This window comes from Loxodonta africana, chromosome 3 (genome assembly GCF_030014295.1).
Source record: "Loxodonta africana isolate mLoxAfr1 chromosome 3, mLoxAfr1.hap2, whole genome shotgun sequence".
Lineage (NCBI taxonomy): Eukaryota > Metazoa > Chordata > Mammalia > Proboscidea > Elephantidae > Loxodonta > Loxodonta africana.
In genome coordinates, this window is record NC_087344.1 from 206592660 (window position 1) to 206614195 (window position 21536).

Consider the following 21536-nt stretch of genomic DNA (forward strand, 5'->3'; position numbering starts at 1 on the left):
TAATTCTTAAACCTCAGCTGTATCATTCCTGGACTTTGGGTGCTTCTGACTTGGGGCAGAGTATGCCCAGCTGTGGTTGGTGCAGTGGAAGCCTGGGGTCCTGGATAGAGGATGAGTGAGGCCTGGCTGCTGCACTGTCCCTTAGACCACATGCCCAGAGCTTTGCCAGTGGGCCCAGGCCTTGTACATCTTAGCGGTGACCCTGGTCTTTTAGGCTCTGCCTAGAAAAGGGTGGGGACAAAATGCAGGTGAGAAGTGGCTGAAGGCTTTGGGCAAGCAGAGATGTGTTCCAGTCCCTTCCATAACCAGGGAGCAGCAGCAGATGAGCCAGCAGGGCTATCCCTGTACCCTCGGGGGCAACTTAGAGGTAATTTCAGCTCATAAAGACGAGTTGTTATAGAGAATGCCTTCTGACAGTAGAATAACCAAAACCAAACTATTGAGTCAGTTCCGACTCATAGAGACCCTATAGGACAGAGGAGAGCCGCCCCATAGGGTTTCCAAGGAGCAGCTGGTGGACTCAAACTGTCAACCTCTTGGTAAGCCGCTGAGCTCTTAACTGCTGTACCGCCAGGGCTCCTTACCCATTGCTAGATGTCCCTTTTTCCATGTGCACGTGTGTACATACAGATGCACCCATGTGTGTTTCTGAGGTTGGGACTGTGTGAGAAGGCTGAGGTGTGTGTCACTCTGGCTTCCAGCACTGAGGAGTATTCTCCACGCCCTCAAACCTTAATGGCTGCGTACATCTCATCACACGGCGATTCTCACTTCCCCTGTCCCCATTGTCATGTCTTCACAGTTTGGGCTTCTTGTCCACACAGATCCGGAAGTTCCAGTTCAGGTGATTCAGGAGGTGGAGCCTCATCTGGGAGCCTTGTTTACTGAGATGTTGGCGGCTGGGACAACCGAGGACTTCCGGATGGTGATGCGGTGTGTTCTCCAAGGACTGGATGTCAGTAACATGTGGACAGCAGATTTGCAGGTGGGGGCTTCTTTCCTGCTATGGCAGGCACAGATTCCTGGTGGACTCCGAGTCCTGAGGTGGACTCAGGTGGGAAAGCTAATGGGAAAAACTAAGCCAACAAACAGAAAAATCAAACCGATAACAACTATTCCGTTGCCGTCGAGTTGATTCCGACTCATAGTGACCCTAAAGGAAAGAGTAAAACTGCCCCATGGGATTTCCACAGAGTGCCTGGTGGATTCAGACTGCCAACCTTTTGGTTAATAGCAGAACTCTTAACCACTATGCCACCAGGGTTTCTGATAATGACTATAGGAGTTGTTTATGGATGGCATAGATCTATGAGTTCTGGAGGGGCCTGGGCCTCAAAGTAAGTGTGCCTTATTTTTCAAAAGCTGTGCTTGGTAAGGTAGAGGGGTCAGCGAAAAAGAGGAAGACCTTCGATGAAATGGATTGATACAGTGGCTGCAACAGTGGACTTCAGCATAACAAGGATTGTGAGGATGATGTAGGACCAGGCAGTGTTTCGTTCTGTTGTACATAGGGTCGCTATGAGTTGGTGACAGCACCTAATAATAATAAAAACATTTTTGAAAGGAGAACTTTTTCAAATTGCAAATATATGCTCTTACTACATGAAATGCTGATTAGTACATAATGTTAACACATAAAAATGTTAAATTCTGTTCTTCCTTTGCTTAGAGCTTCTCTCACACTTTTTGGTTTAATTTCACTTGACTTGACTTCACTTGACTACCTGAATCCCATCATTTGCGAATCATTTAGGTTAGCAAGCTGCCCTTCACTGAGGTAATTAATAAAACCCTGCACTTACATTTGGTCTTGCGTATATCAGAGTGTCTCTGTGTGAACTTCACACACTGCAAACAGCCCCATGAAGTAGATTGGTCGGATGTTATCCCAGTTTTCAGACAAGGAAGTGGATGTCAGAGAGATTGAGGAACATGCTGAAGGCCACAGCTAATAACATGCAGGGCCTGGATCAGAGGCAAGGTCTTCTGGCTCTAAGCTTCTTCAGCCTCATGAGTGGCTTCTTGGCTCCTGCTTATAATCAGCACACAGGGAGTGGGTTTTGATTTGCGTGGGAGGAGAGCAAGAGGGTAAACTGGAAGCTTCAGTGGAAGGCAGATCAGAGTGGGGCAGTAATGAGAACTTACATCTACATTGTACGAGGAGACGGGGCTGGGGAGAGGGCTCAGCTGCTCTGTGTAGCCTTCTCTGCCCCTTAGCCCGCCCCTCCCCAAGCTGCGTGCACATCTGTCTGGAGACTTTGATTGTGTGTGTCTGCAGCACAAGAGGCCCCGCCTTGAGTGGTTTTCTCTTCAGTAAGCCAGAGAAAAGCAGGTCCTGATTCATTTTGAGACCAGTCAGATCACCAGATTTCCATAGGTAAGACTTGAGCTGAGCTTTGAAGAGCGGCAGTGATTCCGATGGGGACAGCAGGGAGGAAGGGAGGACGTTGTTACGAGGGTACTTTCAGAGGCAGGGAGGTGAGAACTTGGTGTGTGTGCCAAGGACAGTGGACATGCCGGTCTGCCTGGAACAGAGTGTGTGAGTGTGACAACACTGATGAGAAAAGGTGGTGCCCAGTTGTGTGGGTCTGGGTGGATCGATGCATCCTGCAGGTAGTTGAAAAGTGGGTCTGGACTTCAGGTGAGAAGCCAGGGCTGGAGTGGGGATCTCAGAGTTGTTAATTGCGGGTAACCGAGGGTGCGAAAAGGAAAGGAAGAGCAGGGGGGAGAATCAGGAATTGTTGCCGGGGTTGCGGCTGTGCAAGAAGGCCCTGGTGGTGCAAGGCAGCGCGGGTTCTCACTGGCTAATTCCCCTCCTCCACTCGCTGCGCCAGTGTGCACTGTCAGACCAGCCCAGAGAGCCCGAGATCATCCACCTCTGGTGCCAAATGTGCAGGGGGTAACAACCGCACTCCACACGCCAGCTGCGTCCTGTAGAGATGTCAGCTTCCCGTCCCTGGTCGGTTCAGACTCCAGCTGCCCACACAGCTCTTCTCTCTCTCATCCTCCTTCACCTGGGGCTTGGTCAGCAGGTCCCAGCCCCTTCTCTGTCTCACCTCCATCCACCTAGGGCTGGGTCATCAGGTCCCAGCCTCTTTTCTGTCTCTCCCTCCTTCACCTGGGGCTCGGTCAGCCAGTCCCAGCCCCTTCTCTGTCTCATCCCCATTCACCTGGGGCTAGGTCAGCAGGTCCCAGACTCCTCTCTCTCATCCCCTACCACCTGGGGCTAGGTCAGCAGGTCCCAGCCCCTTCTCCCTCTTATCCCCTGCCACCTGGGGCTGGGTCAGCAGGTACCAGTCCCTTCTCTCTCATCCCCATTCACCTGGTGCTAGGTCAGCAGGTCCCAGCCCTTTCTCTCTCTCATCCTCCTTCAGCTGGGGCTAGGTTAGCAGGTACCAGGCCCTTCTCTGTCTCATCCCCATTCACCTGGGGCTAGGTCAGCAGGTATCAGCGCCTTCTCTCTCTCATCCCCTACCACCTGAGGCTAGGTCAGCAGGTCCCCGCCCCTCCTCTCTCTCATCCCTTACCACCTGGGGCTAGGTCAGCATCGAGCCCCCAGGCGGTCCCTCTTGGTCTGGTCAGCCCCCACTCATTGGCCTCAGGTGTGGTCTGGCTCTCAGGAACAGGACCAAAGGCCAAATTGTGTTCTCCACGGGGGTTCCACACCTCGAAGCCCTTGAGTACCAACAGAAAGGTTGGTGGTTTGTATCCACCGTGGCACCTCAGAAGAAAGGCCCAACAATCTGCTTCTAAAAGATCACAGCCTTGAAAACCCTATGCAACACATGGGTTTACAACACATGGAATCAACTCGACGGCAACTGGTTTGGGTTTTTTCTCTGGTGCATACGCAGTGTTAGAGGAGGAGGAGGCTGGTGTGAGACCAAAAGTCCTCGTGTGAAATGCCCACCGCAGGGTCAGACATAGCGACACTCAGCGATGTTAGTTCCCTTCCCACATGTTCTCACGGTTTAGAAAAATCACTCATGATCATGGCACCTAATCAGGTTGTATTTTCTCTGTTTTCTTCCACCTCCTCCTTCTACCCATAAACATATGTGCTTTTGCCCAGTTAAGTTACGGCTAGTGTCAGCTTTACCGATAGGATCTCAGTGAGATGGGATCTGTATTAATTAGACCATTGTAGATTCGTGCCTTTCACTTTTCTGTTACATTTAAATGTTTGGTTTAGTGAGATGTTATTAAAAAGACCCTTCCTTTGCCTAGTTCTGCTCATCTTGTTCCCTTTTTCCCTGTCTGTGTGGTGATATAAAGGCATCACCCTCCCGACTCAGCATAAACCAGACCTCACGCACGTCCGTTGACATCACAGTCCTCGGGGTTCTCCTTGGTCACTTTGATACCAGTGACCAGGCGTCTTCTGAGAGAGAATCCTTCTTAAGAGAGAGGTGGTTATTCCTGCAGTTAAGTTTTTTCCCCTTTTGCCTTAGGCTGTCTTGTCAGCTATTACACTGATCAAGTTGCTGCTGAGCTGCCCAGTCGGTGGAGAGAAAGCGAGTCTGTTCTGGCTGGCGTGCCCCCAGATAATCACAGCTCTGACTGTAAGTACCCGCTGGAGTTGTGGACTCCATCTGTGTTCCCTCCTTCTCTTTGCAGTTGTCTGTTCATATACGGAGAAAAGTCACGTATTTTGCTCTGCCTTCTCTGATTTTCTGCACTTGTGTGTTTGGTGGCTGTGTCTTGAAGATGCCTGTAAAGCATCTGTAAATGCTGATTTCGTGTGATTCAGTCTGTTGGAGCACAGTTGGTGTCTTCAGTAAACATGGCTCAGAGGTGGCGTGAAGGGCGGTAGGAGCGTGCAGGAGCTCTAGGCGGGCAGTGATAGAAGGCAGGTGGCCATGAGATAGGCTCTTTGGAGGTGGGCTGCTAACAAGACAGATGAGGAGGAACTCTGCGGCTTCCTTCCCCCGATCCTCCAAGAAAAATTTTATTATCAGCTTAGTGCAGGCATTCATTTGTAGCATTGTGCGTGTGTGGGTGTGTGTGCTTAAGGCCTGTGGTACAGTCAGGAAAAAAATGGCTTTATAGGTTGGGGTGGCAGTGGTGTAGATAGGACGCTATTGTTAGAATCTTACCCAAATGTCAAATTTTGGCACCTTGTGAACATACACAACAGCCACATGACTTTTTGTGTCCCTGGAGCAAAACCCTAGTTCAAGTTGGGGATGTCTCAGGTTTTCTGCCCTCTAAAGATTCTGAAACAAGTATGCTTAAAGAACGTATCTATTTTACCATCACTGCCAGTGCTAATCTGAGCCTTCAGTACCTGAGAGGGTCTCCAAGTAAACTTCGTGTTCCCTGCTGTTTTTCTGTTTTGCTTCTTTGTTGTTTTCCTGCAGGAAAACCATGTGCGTTGGTAGATGAGTTGGTAGGTGAGGCATGCTGCCTTTAGCTGGCATGTGTTGTGAGCATCAGAAGGAGAAGCATGCAGGGTTCAGCAGGGAGAGGGACCGTGCCGATGCGCGACCACAGTGTCGACAGTGTTCACAGCAGGTCTGGGCTGTCATAAGCACCGGGCAGAAAACTGCTTACGTAAATGCAAACGGTGCCACAAGAAGTCAGCACAGCCAGACTACCCAGCACAGGGTTCAGCAGGATGAGGGACAGGCTGAGACCTCAGGACCCCACACGACCTCACTGGTCTGCTTTACAGATGGTGGTGTCTGAGTAGGAGAGAGTCACCACGTGGAGTTTCCAAGGTTACGTGGATAAGCTTAGAGCTATTCCCTGTCTTGAGTCTCTTTATTTTGGAAAAATAATTCAAAGTCTTTAACTGTAGATGACTTTTAAAAAATTTAACAAATGAAGTGTAATTGTAGACCTAATGGAACTAATGATCTTTTGGGGGGAAATATTGTTATGTACACAGCACAGTGGTTAAGAGCTCAGCCACTAATCAAAGGGCAGCAGTTCAAATCCACCAGCTGCTCCTCGGAAGCCCTATGGGATATTTCTACTCTGTCCTATATGGTCGCCTTGAGTCAGAGTTGACTAGATGGTAATGGGTTTGGTTTGGTTTTGGTTTATATCTGATGTGCCATGTGACCAAGTTGTCTGCAGTTTTCTTGAGAAATTGCATGAATCAACTCCTTTATAAGAAATTACTTATTGTCATAGTCGATGAATCCAACAGAAATCGTGGGCCAAAGAGGTTAAGTCTCTAGCAGGTAGCCCTGGAGACTAGACATGGGCCTTCTGGCCTGTTTGCACGGTTGTTGACTGACATCAGTTCATTTTGGAGTCTAGGCATGTTCACCGCGGTCACTCAGTGTTTCTGTTCCCCCATCATTTCTTTGAAGATTCATCTTTATTTCCATTCCTTTCCTTGCAGCTGCTAAACCGAGAGGCTTGCCAGGAGCAGCCTTTGATCCTCACGGTTGTGGGGCCCATTTTAGACATCCTGGCTTTGCTGCTGCGGCAGGGGGAGGAGGTCATTCAGAACCCCCACCACGTCAGTCTGGCCTTCAGCATTCTCCTGGCAGTGCCCGTGGATCGGCTGAAGCCTTCGGAGTACGGCTGCATCTTCCCAAGGATTCACAACGTGCTCTTTTCAATCCTGCAGTGTCACCCTAAGGTGAGGGAGAAAGGGGAGGAGTGCACCGGGTGGCTTTTTCTTTTTAGCACCGGGTGAGTTCAGCCTTCAGAAAAGCAGCAGTAAAACTCTGCTGCTACAGGATGGTAAAAGTAGTGATTTGCGAAGTGGACTTCTTGGTTCTAGTAATTTCCAGGGCCAGAGTGGTTTTCCTAAGCACACGATGCTGGACATTCACACCTGGCCGTTGCGGTGAGTTCATCTGTGTTGGATCTGACGCTCTGAACAGTGTGCGTGCCAGCCATTTAAGGAAGCTCTTTCGAAATGACTCTGTCTTTGCAAACCACGTACTTAAATGAGTAGCTTACTTGCTTAGATTTGCTCTTGGGTTTATAATTCAGAAGGGTATAGGGAATGAGACACCCTGAGTTCCTGATTTCATAGTATCCTGCCTTTTAAATTAAACTCAAAGTAGGAGTAAATGTCCCACAGAAAAGATTCTAGCTCAGCTAACGTTTATTGACTGTTTGCTCTGACTCTCATTTCATCCCTACAGCAAGCCTGGGAAGTAGGTGGTAACCCAGAGGGGCTAAATGGTCTGACCATTTCACTCAGGTGCATATGCATCTTAGACATAAGGCTGCTGATTTTGCCGACCATTGTTTTTTCTCACTGTACCCCCATACATGTGACCGATAAGTGGGGGCTCATTAATATTATTGTATATGCACATACACTGTAAAAAGGGCAGAGGTGCTGTGTGGCCTCCTCCACCTTCATTAGAGGAAGGAGAATCGGGATCAACAGCCCAAGACTGAGTCCTATAAGGCAGAGGTCAGACATGCTTCCTGTCTCTGCCATCTTTACCAATTCTGACACCAACTGTCCCTCCCACAGCGCTCTCTGCTACTCTGCTGGGTTCCATAATTCACTGCAGTGGCCACACAGAACTCACAGATAATCCTCATGATTATGGGGTTTATTAAGGAAGTAAGAGTTACAATTCAGGCTCAGGAATGCTCAGGATACAGTTCTTCCTTCAGGACAGCCTCTCCCCAGCCGTGCTCGCAGGCACACCTCTCCCTGGCCTTGGCCTCTGCCCAAAGGCACTCAGCTTTTTCTCTCTGTGGGCCAGGAAGCCCACTGTGCCATCATCTCTGGCTGCCGAGTCTCTGCCCCTGCTTCACACTGCCTTTAGTGTTACAGGTCTCTCTCTCTCTCTCCGTCTTCTGGTCCCAGGAGCTTCTCAGTGCAGGCATCCTGGGTCCAAAGGACATACTGGCTCCTGGCTATTATTCCTTGGTGGTGGTGGGATCTTCTCTTTCTTGCCTCTGGGATGGCAAAACTGACCAATCCTTTTGGTGGGCTACAATTACCCTATCAATCAGACCTGCCCAATCACTTGGGTGGGAGTTACAAGACCGAAACCACCCAAAAGTGATCCGTTGCACCGCATATACACATGTACATTCAAATATTAAGTGCTGTAATGTTCTAAGGATAGAGACCTGCCAGCAATGCAGTTTAAAAAAACTTCTATTGCAAATTAAGTACTTAGAATATTGGACCTCACTTCAGAGCCTTCCCCAGTTGGACCCTGCCCATCTTGCTGATTATTAGATTTTAATGGGTCCATAATTGTTATGCAAACCAGTTACTAATGTTAAGATTTAATGTGTCCATAAGTGCTATGCAAACCAGTTACTAATGTTAAGATTTAATGTGTCCGTAAGTGCTATGCAAACCAATTACAGACTGAAATTGCAGATCTTGGAGAAGATGCAGGAGTTCATGTCGTCAGTGGACATAATATTAGAAAGTGCTTCAATCTCCTGCAGAACCATTAAAAAGTGACAATTTAGTGGAATTAGACCATTTAATGAGAGGAAACAATTGACAAGGATGATGACATGGTATGGCAAAAAAGAACGACGCAACAAATAATGGGAGCTTACACTTATATACCACTTATGAAGTCAAATTGGGGAAAGAGGCATGCAGGCTGACACTGCCTTGGCGATGTTGATAGTAGGTCTGGGTTCACGTAAATACCAGGTGAGAAACTGCTTAGGTAAAGGGTAAAAGGTACAGCAAGGAGCCAGCAAAGCCAGTATACCTAGCAGAGAGACCAGCAGCTGGTACCAGCCTAAGCACTTTACATGTTTTAACTCACTAAGGCTTCTTGACAACCTATTATTATCGCCATTTTGTAGATGAGAAAATGGTCATAAGGGTTAGGTAATTTGCCCATGATCACATGAGGAGTCAGGATTTAAACACAGGTATTCTGGCCCCAGATTTGTGTGCTTTTAATCAAGATAGCAGAGGATTAAGAGAGGTCCTTGGGACATTTGTTGAAGCTCTGGAATATTTTTGCAAAAATGACCTCTTTCTGAACATGCTACAAAGTCCAATTTGGCAAGAAGGATATAGTATTGTGTTATTAAGAAATTTGGTTGGATGCATTATAAAACCCAAACCAAATCAAACCTGCTGCTGTCGAGTCGATTCTGACTCATAGTGACCCTGTAGGACAGAGTAGAACTGCCACATAGAGTTTCCCAGGAGCACCTGGCGGATTCAAACTGCTGACCTCTTGGTTAGCAGCCATAGCACTTAACCACTACGCCACCAGGGCTTCTGGATACATTATACCAATGGAAATGATTGCAACACTTGACTTACTCTGTTCCTTCTAAGAATCAGCTGTGCTGTTGAGCAGAACTGTTAGCCTGGTGGACGTGTTTTTTATCTGCACCGGGTAGCTGCTCGCCACATGTGTCTGGAAAAGTGGCTAGTGCAACTAAGGAGCTGAATTTGTAATTTTATCAAATTTTAGTTCATTTAAATTTAAGTAGGCACATGTGGCTAGTGGCTGCTGTACTGGAGATTGTAACCATGGCCTAAGGATGGTTGAATATATAAGAGGCGTGTTTTAAATCTTTTCATCACCGTTAACTGAGAAGTTTTACTCCCCATTTTAGGTACATTTGCTTCATGTAATCTTTTTCTTAGTACAATTATACTTGAATAAATTGGTTATTAATTATTTAATTATTTATTTCACCCATTTCCAGAATGGTTAGAAACAGTTTACAGTAAAAGGCACAGATTCAACCAGTTCTAAACTAGGTAGGTTCCTGAAGCTATTCTTCATGGACTCCTGGCCCCAGACTCCTAAAGCGAGGGTAAAAAAAGAAGGTGTCAAATAACAAAAGTGGGTGAGCAATTACTCCAGAAAGTTTAGGAGGAAAGGAGATTGGGCACACGTAGGAAGGAAAAAAGTGTGAGTGCCTTTAAAACAGAAAAAACGTGAGGTATAATTATTTACATGGTTTTGTATTCTCTTGTCTGTTGCTATTACAGGTAATGCTGAAAGCCATCCCTTCTTTCTTGAACTCTTTTAATAGATTGGTGTTTTCAGTTATGCAGGAAGGGCGACAGAAAGACAAAGGTAATTCAAAGTAATCGTGTCGTCAGATGCACTCCTTCAGATGTACTTATCATGGAATCAATATTTTGCTGAAAATAAAACTATACCTAAAACCAAACCCATAGCCACTGAATCGATTCTGACTCAGCAACTCAGCTGTATCCAGTTGATTGAATAAGAAAAATGCTCAGATTACTAGGTTATTTCTGAACTCCGCAGTGTCACTTTTCAGGACATCTAAAACAAAGAATGCATGTGGTGTGTCCTATTTGGAAAAAATAATATCTAGACTCAGGAAATATTTACTGAGCACATACTCTGCTTCAGGGGCTACAAAAATGACTGCAGCCCACTGGAGCCCTCCGATAGCTTTTGGTTGAGTGGTTGTAGAGTGAGCTCGTGTTGTAGCCGGGAGGACCTGGAGCTGCAGTGCCAGCCTGAGCTTGGCAGGACGTTTTGTTTACCAGGGAAGCCAACGCTGCCCTGTGGCAGTGGTACGACTTACGTTTACAAGCCATTTATCACTGGAGTGTCTGGATTCTTGGTGAATTTTTAATTTTCCAGAGATTCTTGTTTTTAAGAAGTCTGCACCTTTCTGAGACCGTATATAGATTTGAATACTGCACTATTTCATGTTTGCCTAGCATGGACCAGTCCTGGCCATGTAATAATGTGCTAAGCAGGAGGATAGAGTATTGGATGGGATGCTCAGGAACCACAAAGAAGGCCTGATAGCTTTGAGAGTGTCAGAGGAGACCCTGTGAGAAATATCTGAGTGGGACTCAACTTCTCCCCATCGTATGAACCAGTTTAATAGGTTCAGACTTGACACTTTAAGCAATAGCTACTTGACCTAATCAACTTTTTAGAAAAGAGAAAAGGCATAGTTAACACTGGACTGTGGAGAAAAGAGTTCCCAAATTATTTGTGTTTAGCTCTGGGCATTTCCGTCTCTCCCATAGCTGGTCTGTTTGACATTGTGAGTATATTTAGGACCAGGATGGGCAGATAAGTTTCCTCTCACATGTCAGCCCCAGTTGGTGGTCGCTACCTACACATACTATGTTGAGGCCTGTAAGACCTCGTCTGACCTCAGCAAGAAAGCGCTCCCATCTGAATAGTGGTGCTGGCCTGGACAGGAGCGGGACAGACCAAGTGACCTGGGGCATGCTGAGCAGTGGTGAGAGGAAGCCCTGGTACACTCTACCACAGGGGTGCCCTGCTGCACCTGGAGCAGTCCTTTGCCACCTTTCCTGGGGGAGCACGGGGGCAAGTTCTGCATCTGTTGCTCCCTGCTGACATCCACATCAGCATAGCTTGGTCGTCTGTAATCTACCAAGACTTGGTTCCCTGGATGTATTAATTGCTTACCCGAGTAGAGTTCTAACTCTTTTTATTGATATCTATTTTTTTTTTTTTTAATGATCAGACATTAAATCTGTGGCTGAAGTAACAGATGCCAGGTATTCATGTTGTCAACAGCATGACTATATTGAGAGAAGAAATAGTAAATATTAAGGACATCACTAAAGCTTACTGCCTGTTGAAATGTCCAGTGAGAATGTTAACAATTTATATAATGTCTCTATAAAGTTAAATTGATCTTGAAAAAATGCATATATGTGCAATTAAAATGTTTATGCATATATTCAGGGTCTTCAAATATGAATATTCAGAGTATTCAAAAAGGCATTTTGCATTTTAGAAATCAACTTTACTGAGATGTAATTTATGTATAACAAACTGCATCCATTTAAAGTATACAATTTAATGAGTGACAATTACGTATGTGTGCGAAACCACCACCACGGTCAAAGTAAAGAACATTTCCATCATTCCCGTAAGATTCCTCTTACTTCTTTGCAGTCCACTCCCCAACCCCAGGCAGCCATGGATCTGCTTTTTGTCACTGTAGATTAGTTTGCATTTTCTAGAATTTTATAAAAACCGATGTGTCACTGTGCTGAATGAAAGCCAGGAAGGTGCCCTGGTGCTTCCTGGGGTTTTCCCACCTGTGTGCTATGGCCTGGGGCAGTGGGGTGTACCCTGAGCTGCCAGGTATTTTAGGCTTTTAGAATTCTTGGGTGGAGTTTGTCAGAAGGGTTTGGGTAATGCTGGCATCTTAAGATGGGAAGAAGTAGGAGTCAGAAATGAGAAGACAGGAGCTATGTCTAATGATGGTAATTGTGTCTTATTATCTATCTGCCTGTAAAAGGAAAACCTGGTACAATTTCTGAAACGTAAGGAGGCAAAGACAGAACTAGGGCATCTGACGGTTTTAATCATACAATGTCAGTAAACGTTTTTTTCATTCAAGATAATTTTGTATTTTAAGCCTTCCTTATAAAGATTTATCTCTTGTTAAATACAATAGCAGTCCTAGATTTCATCCTAAAAATTCTTTGATTATCTATTCTAGTTAAAAAAAAAAGGCCACACAGCTCCCGTCTGGAGGGGAGATGAGAGGGCAGAGGGGGCCAGAAGCTGGCCGAATGGACACGAAAAGAGAGAGTGGAGGGAAGGAGTGTGCTGTCTCATTAGGGGGAGAACAGTTAGGAGTATATAGCAAGGTGTATATAAATTTTTGTATGAGAGACTGACTTGATTTGTAAACTTTCACTTAAAGCACAGTAAAAATTAAAAAAAAAAAAGCCCACAGACTCTTGAGTATTTTGTGTTTTTTCCTTAGTTGTGTATATAAATATTTGGATGTATCTTTTCTCCCTTACTGTCTGTAAAATAGACCAATTAAAGAGTTTAGAAAAAATGGAAGGCCTGAGATAATTTCCATTGATAGTGAAAGTGGAGCCCTGGTGGTGCAGTGGTTAAGCATTCAGCTGCTAACCAAAAGGTTGGCAGTTCGAATCCACCAGCTGCTCCTTGGAAACCCAATGGGGCAGTTCTGCTCTGTCCTATAGGATCACTATGAGTCAGAATCCACTCAAGGCAATGGGTTTGGTTTTTCTTTTAATGGTAAAAGTATAAAATTGGAAGGCATAAAACGCACTGTTTGCACTGACCTGTTTGGCAATGCTCTGATGTTGGTAGGAAGCACAGACGACTTGACAGTGGTCCTAGAGTGTGCGCGCCTGGTTGAAAGGATGTACAGCCACATCGCAGCCAAAGCGGAAGAGTTTACCGTGTTTTCCCCATTCATGGTGTCCCAGTACGTGACAGAGGCGCAGAAGGTAAAATCCGGGCTAAGTGTCTTTCACCACGTGTTTCCATCTCTAGTCCTTTGTAGCAGGGCTTCTGATCCTTGGCAGTGCTGACGCTCCGGACCAGGTAAGTCTTTGTTGTGGGCACTGCCCTGGGTGCTGCCCTGTGTACCATGGGATGTTTCACAGCCTCTCTGCAGGGTTACTGTGAGGGTGGAATAAGGCAGCATTCAGAGGGCTCAGCAGGGCTGGCCATGTAGAAGGCGGCATTCAGAGGGCTCAGCAGGGCTGGTCATATAGAAGGTGGTATTGTTGCTTCTGTCTTCTTGCTGCAGCACAAGTCTTGGGGCTGTTTTTGGTTAGTCTGGTGAGTGATAAGGGAGATGAAATGTCACCGAGATCCAAGAACGGGAGCTCTCCAGGACCAGGGTTATGGAGACCAGAAAGAAGTTCTAGACCTCAGCGTCCTGGGATTCCCCAGTGGCAGGAATTCTAGGATCTGTTCTCCTGGGTCTGTCGTTCAAGTGACTCAGCTGCCTTTCTTTGTTTTCAACACCAAGTTACTGAGCAATACTTGGTGTGAGACTCTGTTCTGTGTGCTAAGTAACAGTGGTGAAGAACATATAGGCACAATCCTTTCTTTTGTAGAGTTTACACTTTGGTGGGGGAAAGAGATATTAAGCGCATATGTAGTATAACATCAGTGTTTAGTGTAGGGGTAGAGAATAAATACGACACTTGGCTGTTTCTGAGTGTCAGGAAAGGCTCTCTGAGAAGGTGATGTTTGACCAGAACCTCAGTGAAGCTACAGGTTAGCTGCAGGGATGTCTGGGGGAGAACGTTTTGGGCAGAGGTGCAGCCAGAGCGAGCCTGAGACAGAGAAGCTGGGAGGCAGGTCAGCTGGGCGGTGCTGGCAAGGGGCAGCCTGGGGAAGCAGCAGGGAGGGCTGGAGGCTGCGTCATACATAGCTTTGCAGGACCCAGTTCTTGTTTTGTTGTTTTAAAAGTTTTTATTGTGCTTTAGGTGATAGTTTGCAGAGCAAATTCGTTTCCCCTTGAATAGTTTGTACATAAAGTGTTCCATGACATTGGTTATGTTCCCCACAATGCATCAGCACTCTCCCCATTTTTGCCCTAGGTTCCCTGTTTTCCTTTTGTACAGATTTTCTACCTCTTCCTGCATTCTCATCTCTGCTTTTGGGCAAATATTGCCCTTTTCATCTCATAATTGATTGTTCTAAGGAGCATGTTCCTCTTGGGTGTTATTGTTTATTTTTGGGCTTGTATTATTTGGCTGAAAGGTGGTCTCTGGGAATGGCTTCATTTCCTGGTCAGAGGACACCTTAAGGCCATAGCCTCTAGGGTTCCTCCAGTCTCTGTTGGACCAGTAAGTCTAGTCTTTTTTGTGAATTTGATTTTTTTGTCCTGTATTTTCCACCTGCTCTGTCCAGGACCCTCTGTTATGATCCCAGTCACAGCAGTCCGTAGTGGTTGCCCTGAGCACCATTTAGTTCTTCTGGTCTCAGGGTTGTATAGGCTGTGGTTCATGTGGACCAATTGCTCTTTTGAGTCTTTGGTTTACATTACTCTCCTTTGCTGCAGACAGAAAGAAACCAAGAGTTGTATCTTAGATGGCTGTTCACAAGCTTTTAAGACCCCAGACGCTACCTACCAAAGTAGGACGCAGAACACTCTTTATGAACTGTGTTGTCCAATTCCAATTGATGTAGATGTCTCCCGAGTCCGTGGTCCTTTGCCTTCAAGCCTAGGAACTTTGTCGCATGAGGTGTTTGGTTAAGTCTAAGAAATTTCCATGACTGTACCCCTTGTGTGCTCTATTGTCTATATTAATACACATGCAGCACCTACAATTATATGTGTAGAAATATCCACAACCAAACCTATATCTGCAGGTGGGTATGCTCCCTTATACCGTCCCATACCTCTTTAGCATACCCATCTACCTAGGTATCCATTTGTTAATTATTGTTAATAATGTTGTTGCAGGATTGTCTATATTATAGTAATTACCTTAGTTGCTCTTTATTCTTGTGTTCCTCTCAGTGTCTTCCTTTGTTTTGGTCATGTTGTGCTGACTTCCCTTATATCGTGTATTGCCTTCACCAGTATTAACAAGTGTCTTCTATCTAGTTAGTAATTTTCCCTACCTCCCCCTCCTCGCTGGACCCAATTCTATGTGTGACAAGCAGGAGGGTGAGTGGTCTTATTTATGTCTTTCTATCTCACTCTGCTGGCTTCCTTCCTTCAGCTCTTCTCCCTCCCCCTTTCTTGTTGATCCTCACTCATCCTGTCACGGATGTGTAGCCTCATCTGCACACAACTCTCTTCCTCATGGTCTTGTAGTTTCTTCTTGATTGCTAGTTCATGTTCCTGAGAGAGTCTGCATTACTCAGTCCATCTTTTATGCCCATCACTCCATCACTGAATATTTTTACTTGACGGTACTCAACCCTATTTTAAGCCCTGGGGTCATAAGAGAGACCAAGTTCACATTGTGGTGGGAGGAGATGACATTCTGATGGTGTTAGAGATGCTGGGTAGTGGCCCTTTGCCAGGCTCCTGTCCCTCGTCCTGTCAGCTGTGGTCAGGGGTTAGTGGAATCACCTGGTGTGCAGCATGCCCTGTGACCTGTGGGCCTGAAAAACAGTGTGCTGTGCTCAGACACTCAGAGTCGATGACAAGGAGGAGATACAGGTGGAATACCTTTGTTCAAGTTCCCCTGACATGCTGGATTCAGTATTCTGGGAAATTAGTTCAGTGTTCAACATTGTCTCACTTTGCAGTATTGGCATGCAGTTTTCAAAATTCCGAAGGCCCTGTGTGACCTATAGTAAGTTTACTACCAAAAAAACAAACCAAACCCGTTACCATCAAGTTGATTCCGACTCATAGCGACCCTATAGGATGGAGTAGAACTGCCCCAGAGGGTTTCCAAGGAGCACCTGATAGATTTGAACTGCCGCCCTTTTGGTTAGCAACTGTAGCTCTCAACCAGTATGGCACCAGGGTTTCCAAGTTTACTATAAAAAAAAAGTACTACAGGAGTTCACAAATCTGAGGCTATGTAAGCCTTACTCTGTGTAAATGGAATAACATAGGCTTAAACAAAGTGTGGTGTTCATGTGTGCATGTGTATATGTAGCTGTGTGTATAAAGATAGACATTTAGTTTTGTCTTTTATCTCTACCTAAAACACCCCCTCCCCCATTTAGTGAACATTCTCAGAATAGTAATAAAATCACTAGTAAATGTGTTAACGTTAGCAATGTCAGCATTTCCCAAGAGAGGCTAGGCTGATGGGTTTCCTCAGAAAATAGCCGGTGTTGTGTCAGCTTTCATCCCAGTTCCTGTTCCAGGATAAACCTATAGCTGCCAAATGATTTTCAGCCACTGACTGCTCACCCCAGTTACATGGGTAGTGGGCTTGGCTGGGATGAAGGCATGGCAGCCGACGGGCCCTAGGTAGCAGCGGGTTTAACCTGCAGCAGCACAGGGGACCCCTTACATTATTCTTAGAGAGTGGGGCATACGGTTTGGTTTCCTGTGAGTTGTTTAGCATTTTTATAGAATCTTGGTATTTCCCAGGCACTTGAGTCATTAATAATATGTAAGCTTTTGCTGAGAGAAAAGCTTTTATTATTTTCTCTTTTACTGAAGAATAAAGTGAGATGTAGTGATTTCACTTCACCAGGGATCAAGAAGGGAAGCAAAAATTTGAACTCTTAAGTTACTATTATTCTGAAATTTACTTTGTAAAAAGTCTCTGGTTTCCTGGCCTCATTGTGCATATCTGATTTTTGCTTATCAGTTTTTTTGTTTTTTAATCTTAAAAGCTAAAGGCCTTGGGGATCACCTAAGACTGAAGCATCCCAGAGTTCATTGGCAGTACAGTCTACGTTTTATCTTTCATTTGTTTTTATTCAATAATGGAAACACTCCATACACATTAGAGGCTTCTACTGAGAGCACTGCTCTGTGTAGGCCAGCCTTGCTGTGTGTGTGAGCTGAGGACGTTTACACACCCCCTTTGCACTTCCCTCGTGTTTTTGTGGTGGGGTGTTAGTGGCAGGGAATCTCTCAGTAGTTGTGGCCAGGAGACCCTGTTTGTCATGTGCCTTCTGTGCAGTCATTTGTCAGCAGTGGAAGTGTGTCACTGAAATTACTGTTGCTCTTCTCTCCTACCTTCTCATCAAATGTACCACTGTGTCACCACGGTGGCAGCTTAGAGTGAATCATTTGTACTGCTTATTTTGCCTGAGGTCCTTGTAAGCTACTTAGAGATGTTTTCATTCTTTGACCAGTGATCACAGTGTTGTAGAAAATGACTTTATTTTATAAATAAGTTATCCAAAACATGAAGATGTCACGTGGCTGTGTGGTCTTAACGCTCCTGCCCTGCCTTAGCGCCAAGCCAAGCTCTGGGCCATTTTGCTCTGTTTTCATGAGTTTCGGAATGTGACTGTTGCACGTACGCTCAGACAGACGGGGTTCAAACCTCAGCTGTACCAATTACCTCCTGTTTACCTCTAGATGGAGAATTCTCTGTTTAGCAAGTGATGACTGAATGAATGAGTACGCAGCCAACTTACAGATTCCTCTCCGAGTAAGACCCACGGCTTCTTTGGTTGTGCTTGTTTGTTGTGGTTTAGCCTTTTTTTCCCTCGTCACTGCCTTACTGTGAAATTGAAGAGAGGCCGTCTGACATTCAGCCCTGGAGTGTTCAGTTTGTCTATAAAATGGGAAGTTTAAGATGCTCACCTGTCAGAAAACGTTTGAACTGTCACATGAGAAGGACCGTAACTTTGAAGGATAGCATCATCTTAGTGACAGAAACAAATTGCTTCTTTAGGAATATACTTCCTAATGGTTGCCTTCATGATTCAAACTTACCTGCATTTATGAAATAATATCCTCATTAGAAGCTGTGTGTTTACAGAAAGGCATTAACTCTTTCAGGTCATTAGACATTTATAAAGAAGCAGCCCAATTCCAGGCCCATCAGCTGGTGCCTTACTACCCTTTTTGGTTTCAGCTACTGGGGCATCGAACCCTCTGTCCAAAAATTTGGTAAATGGGAGAGAGCACATTCTCTTGGCCTTTTTGCCCCGGGGTTAGTCTGACTCTCTGATCTGAAAGTTTAGGTGCAAGATCGGGTACAGCCAAGCTGGAGCTGGACTGCACTCCCTGTGCTTTGCCCTGATTTTAGAGAACCCAGAATTTCAGGGAAAAAATGTATCCTTAGGCCCAGGGACCGTCCAACAATTCTAAGGCAGTTAAGAATTCAGAGTCCATTGTGCTGTTGCTGACAATTCATTAATCACTTCTAGTGTTGGTTAGCATGCAGTGATCTAATTGCTCCTGTAGGCCTATGATAATGTTTGAGAGCTTTTGAGCCTGCCCGTCTGCCCTGTTCTGGGGTGAGACGGAGGTCACAATCTTTAGTAAACCTGTTGCCATTGTACCAAAGTCAGCGAAGCTTTCAGGGTGACTGACAGTGTGGAAGAATGTGATACAATGTGCAGGTGGCTGTTATTTTAAGATTTTTAAGTGAGAAAATTCCAGTTTTAATGGTAAACATGGAGGCGTCATTTAATGAATAGTGAAGCTACCCTACCCCTGCAATTTCCTGGGATTTTATTCCAGGTTTTTGTTTGCTTGAGTTAGCTTATGTTTCCCCCAAATATGAACTTTTTCAATATAAGTATTTAATTATTCATGTCACATGCAAAATTATATTTTAAAATTGAATGTCTTCTTTTCTCAATTTGTAGGCTAAAGTTGAAATTACTTGTTGATTCTTCCAAGGACGTTTTTGGTGGGATGTATCGCGTGATCTCTTTCCCCAGTTTGTTCTTACAAAGGTGTGCTTTTCTATCCCAGGTGACCTTGTATCCAGCTGTGAAAGACCTTTTGCAGAAGGGTATTTATCTCATCCTGGACCTCTGCCTTGAACGGGACATCCAATTCTTAAGGGTCTCATTGCAGCCAGGAGTGAGAGAAGTCTTTAAAGAGCTGTACAGTGATTATGTCAAGCATCACAAAGCTAAACACGAAGGCGAGAAAAGATACACTGTCTAATGCTGCGCTTCAGAATACCTACCTTGGTGCTTTAAAAAGGCTTTGGGGAACTCCTGGGAGAATGAAAGACTTCACATGTTATAATTTATAATGTTGAAATAAGTGAAAAATCTTTTGGGATTTATATAATGTATCTTACGGTCATGGTTTTTTCATTGAGTATTTTTTAATATGCCTTTTTATGTAGTAAGTTTATAATAAAATCCTGAAAAAAGACCCTGGAATGAAATTAATAAAAAAAAAAATTGCTGTATTTATCTTATGATCATTCCAAATGTGTTTTTTGTTTTGGTTCAGTGGTTTGGCGTCCCTTGCCCCCACTAGGAACTATGTAGAACTTGTTTTTTTTTTTTTTTAACTTCAGGTATCTGTAATTAAGTGTATACATATAATTGGGTATATAATTAAGTCCTATTTACGTATCTTTGCGTTTTAAAGTATTTGAGTAACATGGGAAGTATTTGTGAAATGCCACTTTTCCTGTCTTCCCTGTGCACACACCTCCTGATTGAGCCGGGGAGAATTAGTGTCCCGTGACTCCTTGTGAGCTTGGGGCTCTCTGGGGCAGGGTGGTGGCACCTGCTACTCAGATGGAAGGCTTTCATTGGGGGTGCTGTGGCTCATGTCTCCTGCCTGCTCCTGCCAGCTCATGTCAGAATGTTTTTTTCTATTCAGTCTAAGAAATAATCTTTTTTTTTATTACTATTACTACCTAAGTAATGTGTTTTCGGTGTAACAACCTTAGAAAATAAAACTAAAACGGAAGAAAATTTGGTGAAATGAGTTAATTTATGAGGCTTTTTGCCTTGGTTCTTCGGAAAAACAGCTTGAGAGATTTCCCCCCTAAGCCCTGAGGAGTTACCTTTGCCCTAGTTTTCTACCTCAGAGGGTTTGTTACTTTTGTCCAGGCCAATTGGTATTTCCTGGATAAGCTGTAAACAACTTGATGGTTTCATACTTTTTATCTGGCCTGGGCTGCAGCCTACCCTGTGATTGGTCTATTTTATGTGCCTTGCAGGAATTGGTCAATATACTTATGCAAATGAAGTGACTGTGCCTTACCAAGAGGGGATTGGTCAGTTTCTGGCCCTGGTGGGAGGGCCATGCCTTGAAATTAACCAGGAGTTTGCTTATATGCAGCCAACCCCAGAGAGGTTTGCAGTCGGAAAGAGATGACGAAAGAAAGAAGCGGAAAAGAAAAGGCAAGAGAGGTAAGAAGAGAGAAGCAGCAGAGACGAGGTGAGGAACACAGGTCAATTGCTGTAATGCTAAAGACAGCAGCAGGCCTGGGAGGGGCCCTGCAGCAGAACTGGTGGGGACAGCAGAAACCTGCTGCTAGGAATGCAGCGGAGGGAGCTGATAGAACTGCTGCCCTGGCTACGAGCTGGGTCAGTTAGCAGTGCAGCTGAGAGAGCTGACAGAACTGCTGCCCTGGCTACGAGCTGGGTCATTTAGCAGTGCAGCTGGGAGAGCTGATAGAACTGCTGCCCTGGCAACGAGCTGGGTCAGTTAGCAGTGGAGAGGCCAGCGGCAGGGAGGCTGAAGGCAGGGAGACCTGTGTGGCCAAAAAGAAGCCTGTCCTGAGGGGTGGAGAGGAGGCCTGCGTGGCTGAGAGGTGGCGTGCACAGCAGAGAGAATGGCCTGCTTGCTTGCACAGCCGAGAGGAGCTGCAAACAAGCTGGAGCCTGCACTGAAGAAGGGAGGATGTGCTCCCCACTTTAGGGGAGCCTTCCAGACTTTGCCTACATGCTTCCAGATCCTGAGTTGTAGCCTGTTGATCCTGACCCCAAGTTGTATCCTGTTGCTTCTGTAGTAAACCACTTAACTGTAAGTGTGGCCTTGAGTTTTGTGTGGCAATTGCAATGAATTATCAAATCCATAATAAAAGTAAAGAGTGCTGCAGGAGGGACGGCTGGTGTCAGAATTGGTAAAAAGGGTTGGAGACTGGAGGTGTGTCTGACTTCTACCTCATAGGAGTCAGCTTTGGGCTGATGGTGATTCTTATTATCCTCCATGAGTTAGACAAGTTCTGATGCTCCTACTACCATCTTACAATGTTAAAAGCATTTCATAGTCTGAGCTACCCAATCACTGTCATCACTTTGGAGTATCTTGTTTTAGTCCGTTAACTTGCACAAATATAGATGTACACATAAATAAATACTTAGCTGTCAGATTGGGTCATAAATACATGTTTTTGGCTACCTGACATTTTTTCCTGTGTAATATTTCCATAACATCTTTGGGTCAATAAAGACATCAATATCATTTTTGTAGGCTGCGTAGCAGTCCAT

The 21536-nt window shown here is 45.3% G+C and overlaps 1 protein-coding gene across 4 annotated transcripts in view; it reads left to right on the forward strand.

Moving 5' to 3' along the window:
- Positions 1 to 19495, forward strand: part of URB2 (URB2 ribosome biogenesis homolog) — a 43074-nt gene extending 23579 nt beyond the window's left edge. For 3 of the 4 annotated variants that reach the window (XM_064282916.1, XM_064282918.1, XM_023554240.2), the window contains 6 exons: positions 825 to 985; positions 4452 to 4562; positions 6353 to 6595; positions 9920 to 10007; positions 13035 to 13174; positions 19045 to 19495. In XM_064282916.1, the coding sequence (XP_064138986.1) occupies positions 825 to 985; positions 4452 to 4562; positions 6353 to 6595; positions 9920 to 10007; positions 13035 to 13174; positions 19045 to 19242 (941 nt within the window). In that variant the 3' untranslated portion in view covers positions 19243 to 19495. Of the gene's footprint in view, positions 1 to 824; positions 986 to 4451; positions 4563 to 6352; positions 6596 to 9919; positions 10008 to 13034; positions 13175 to 19044 lie in introns of those variants that run through there. The other variant, XM_064282919.1, reaches the window with a different exon arrangement.
- Positions 19496 to 21536: the final 2041 nt, after the last annotated feature.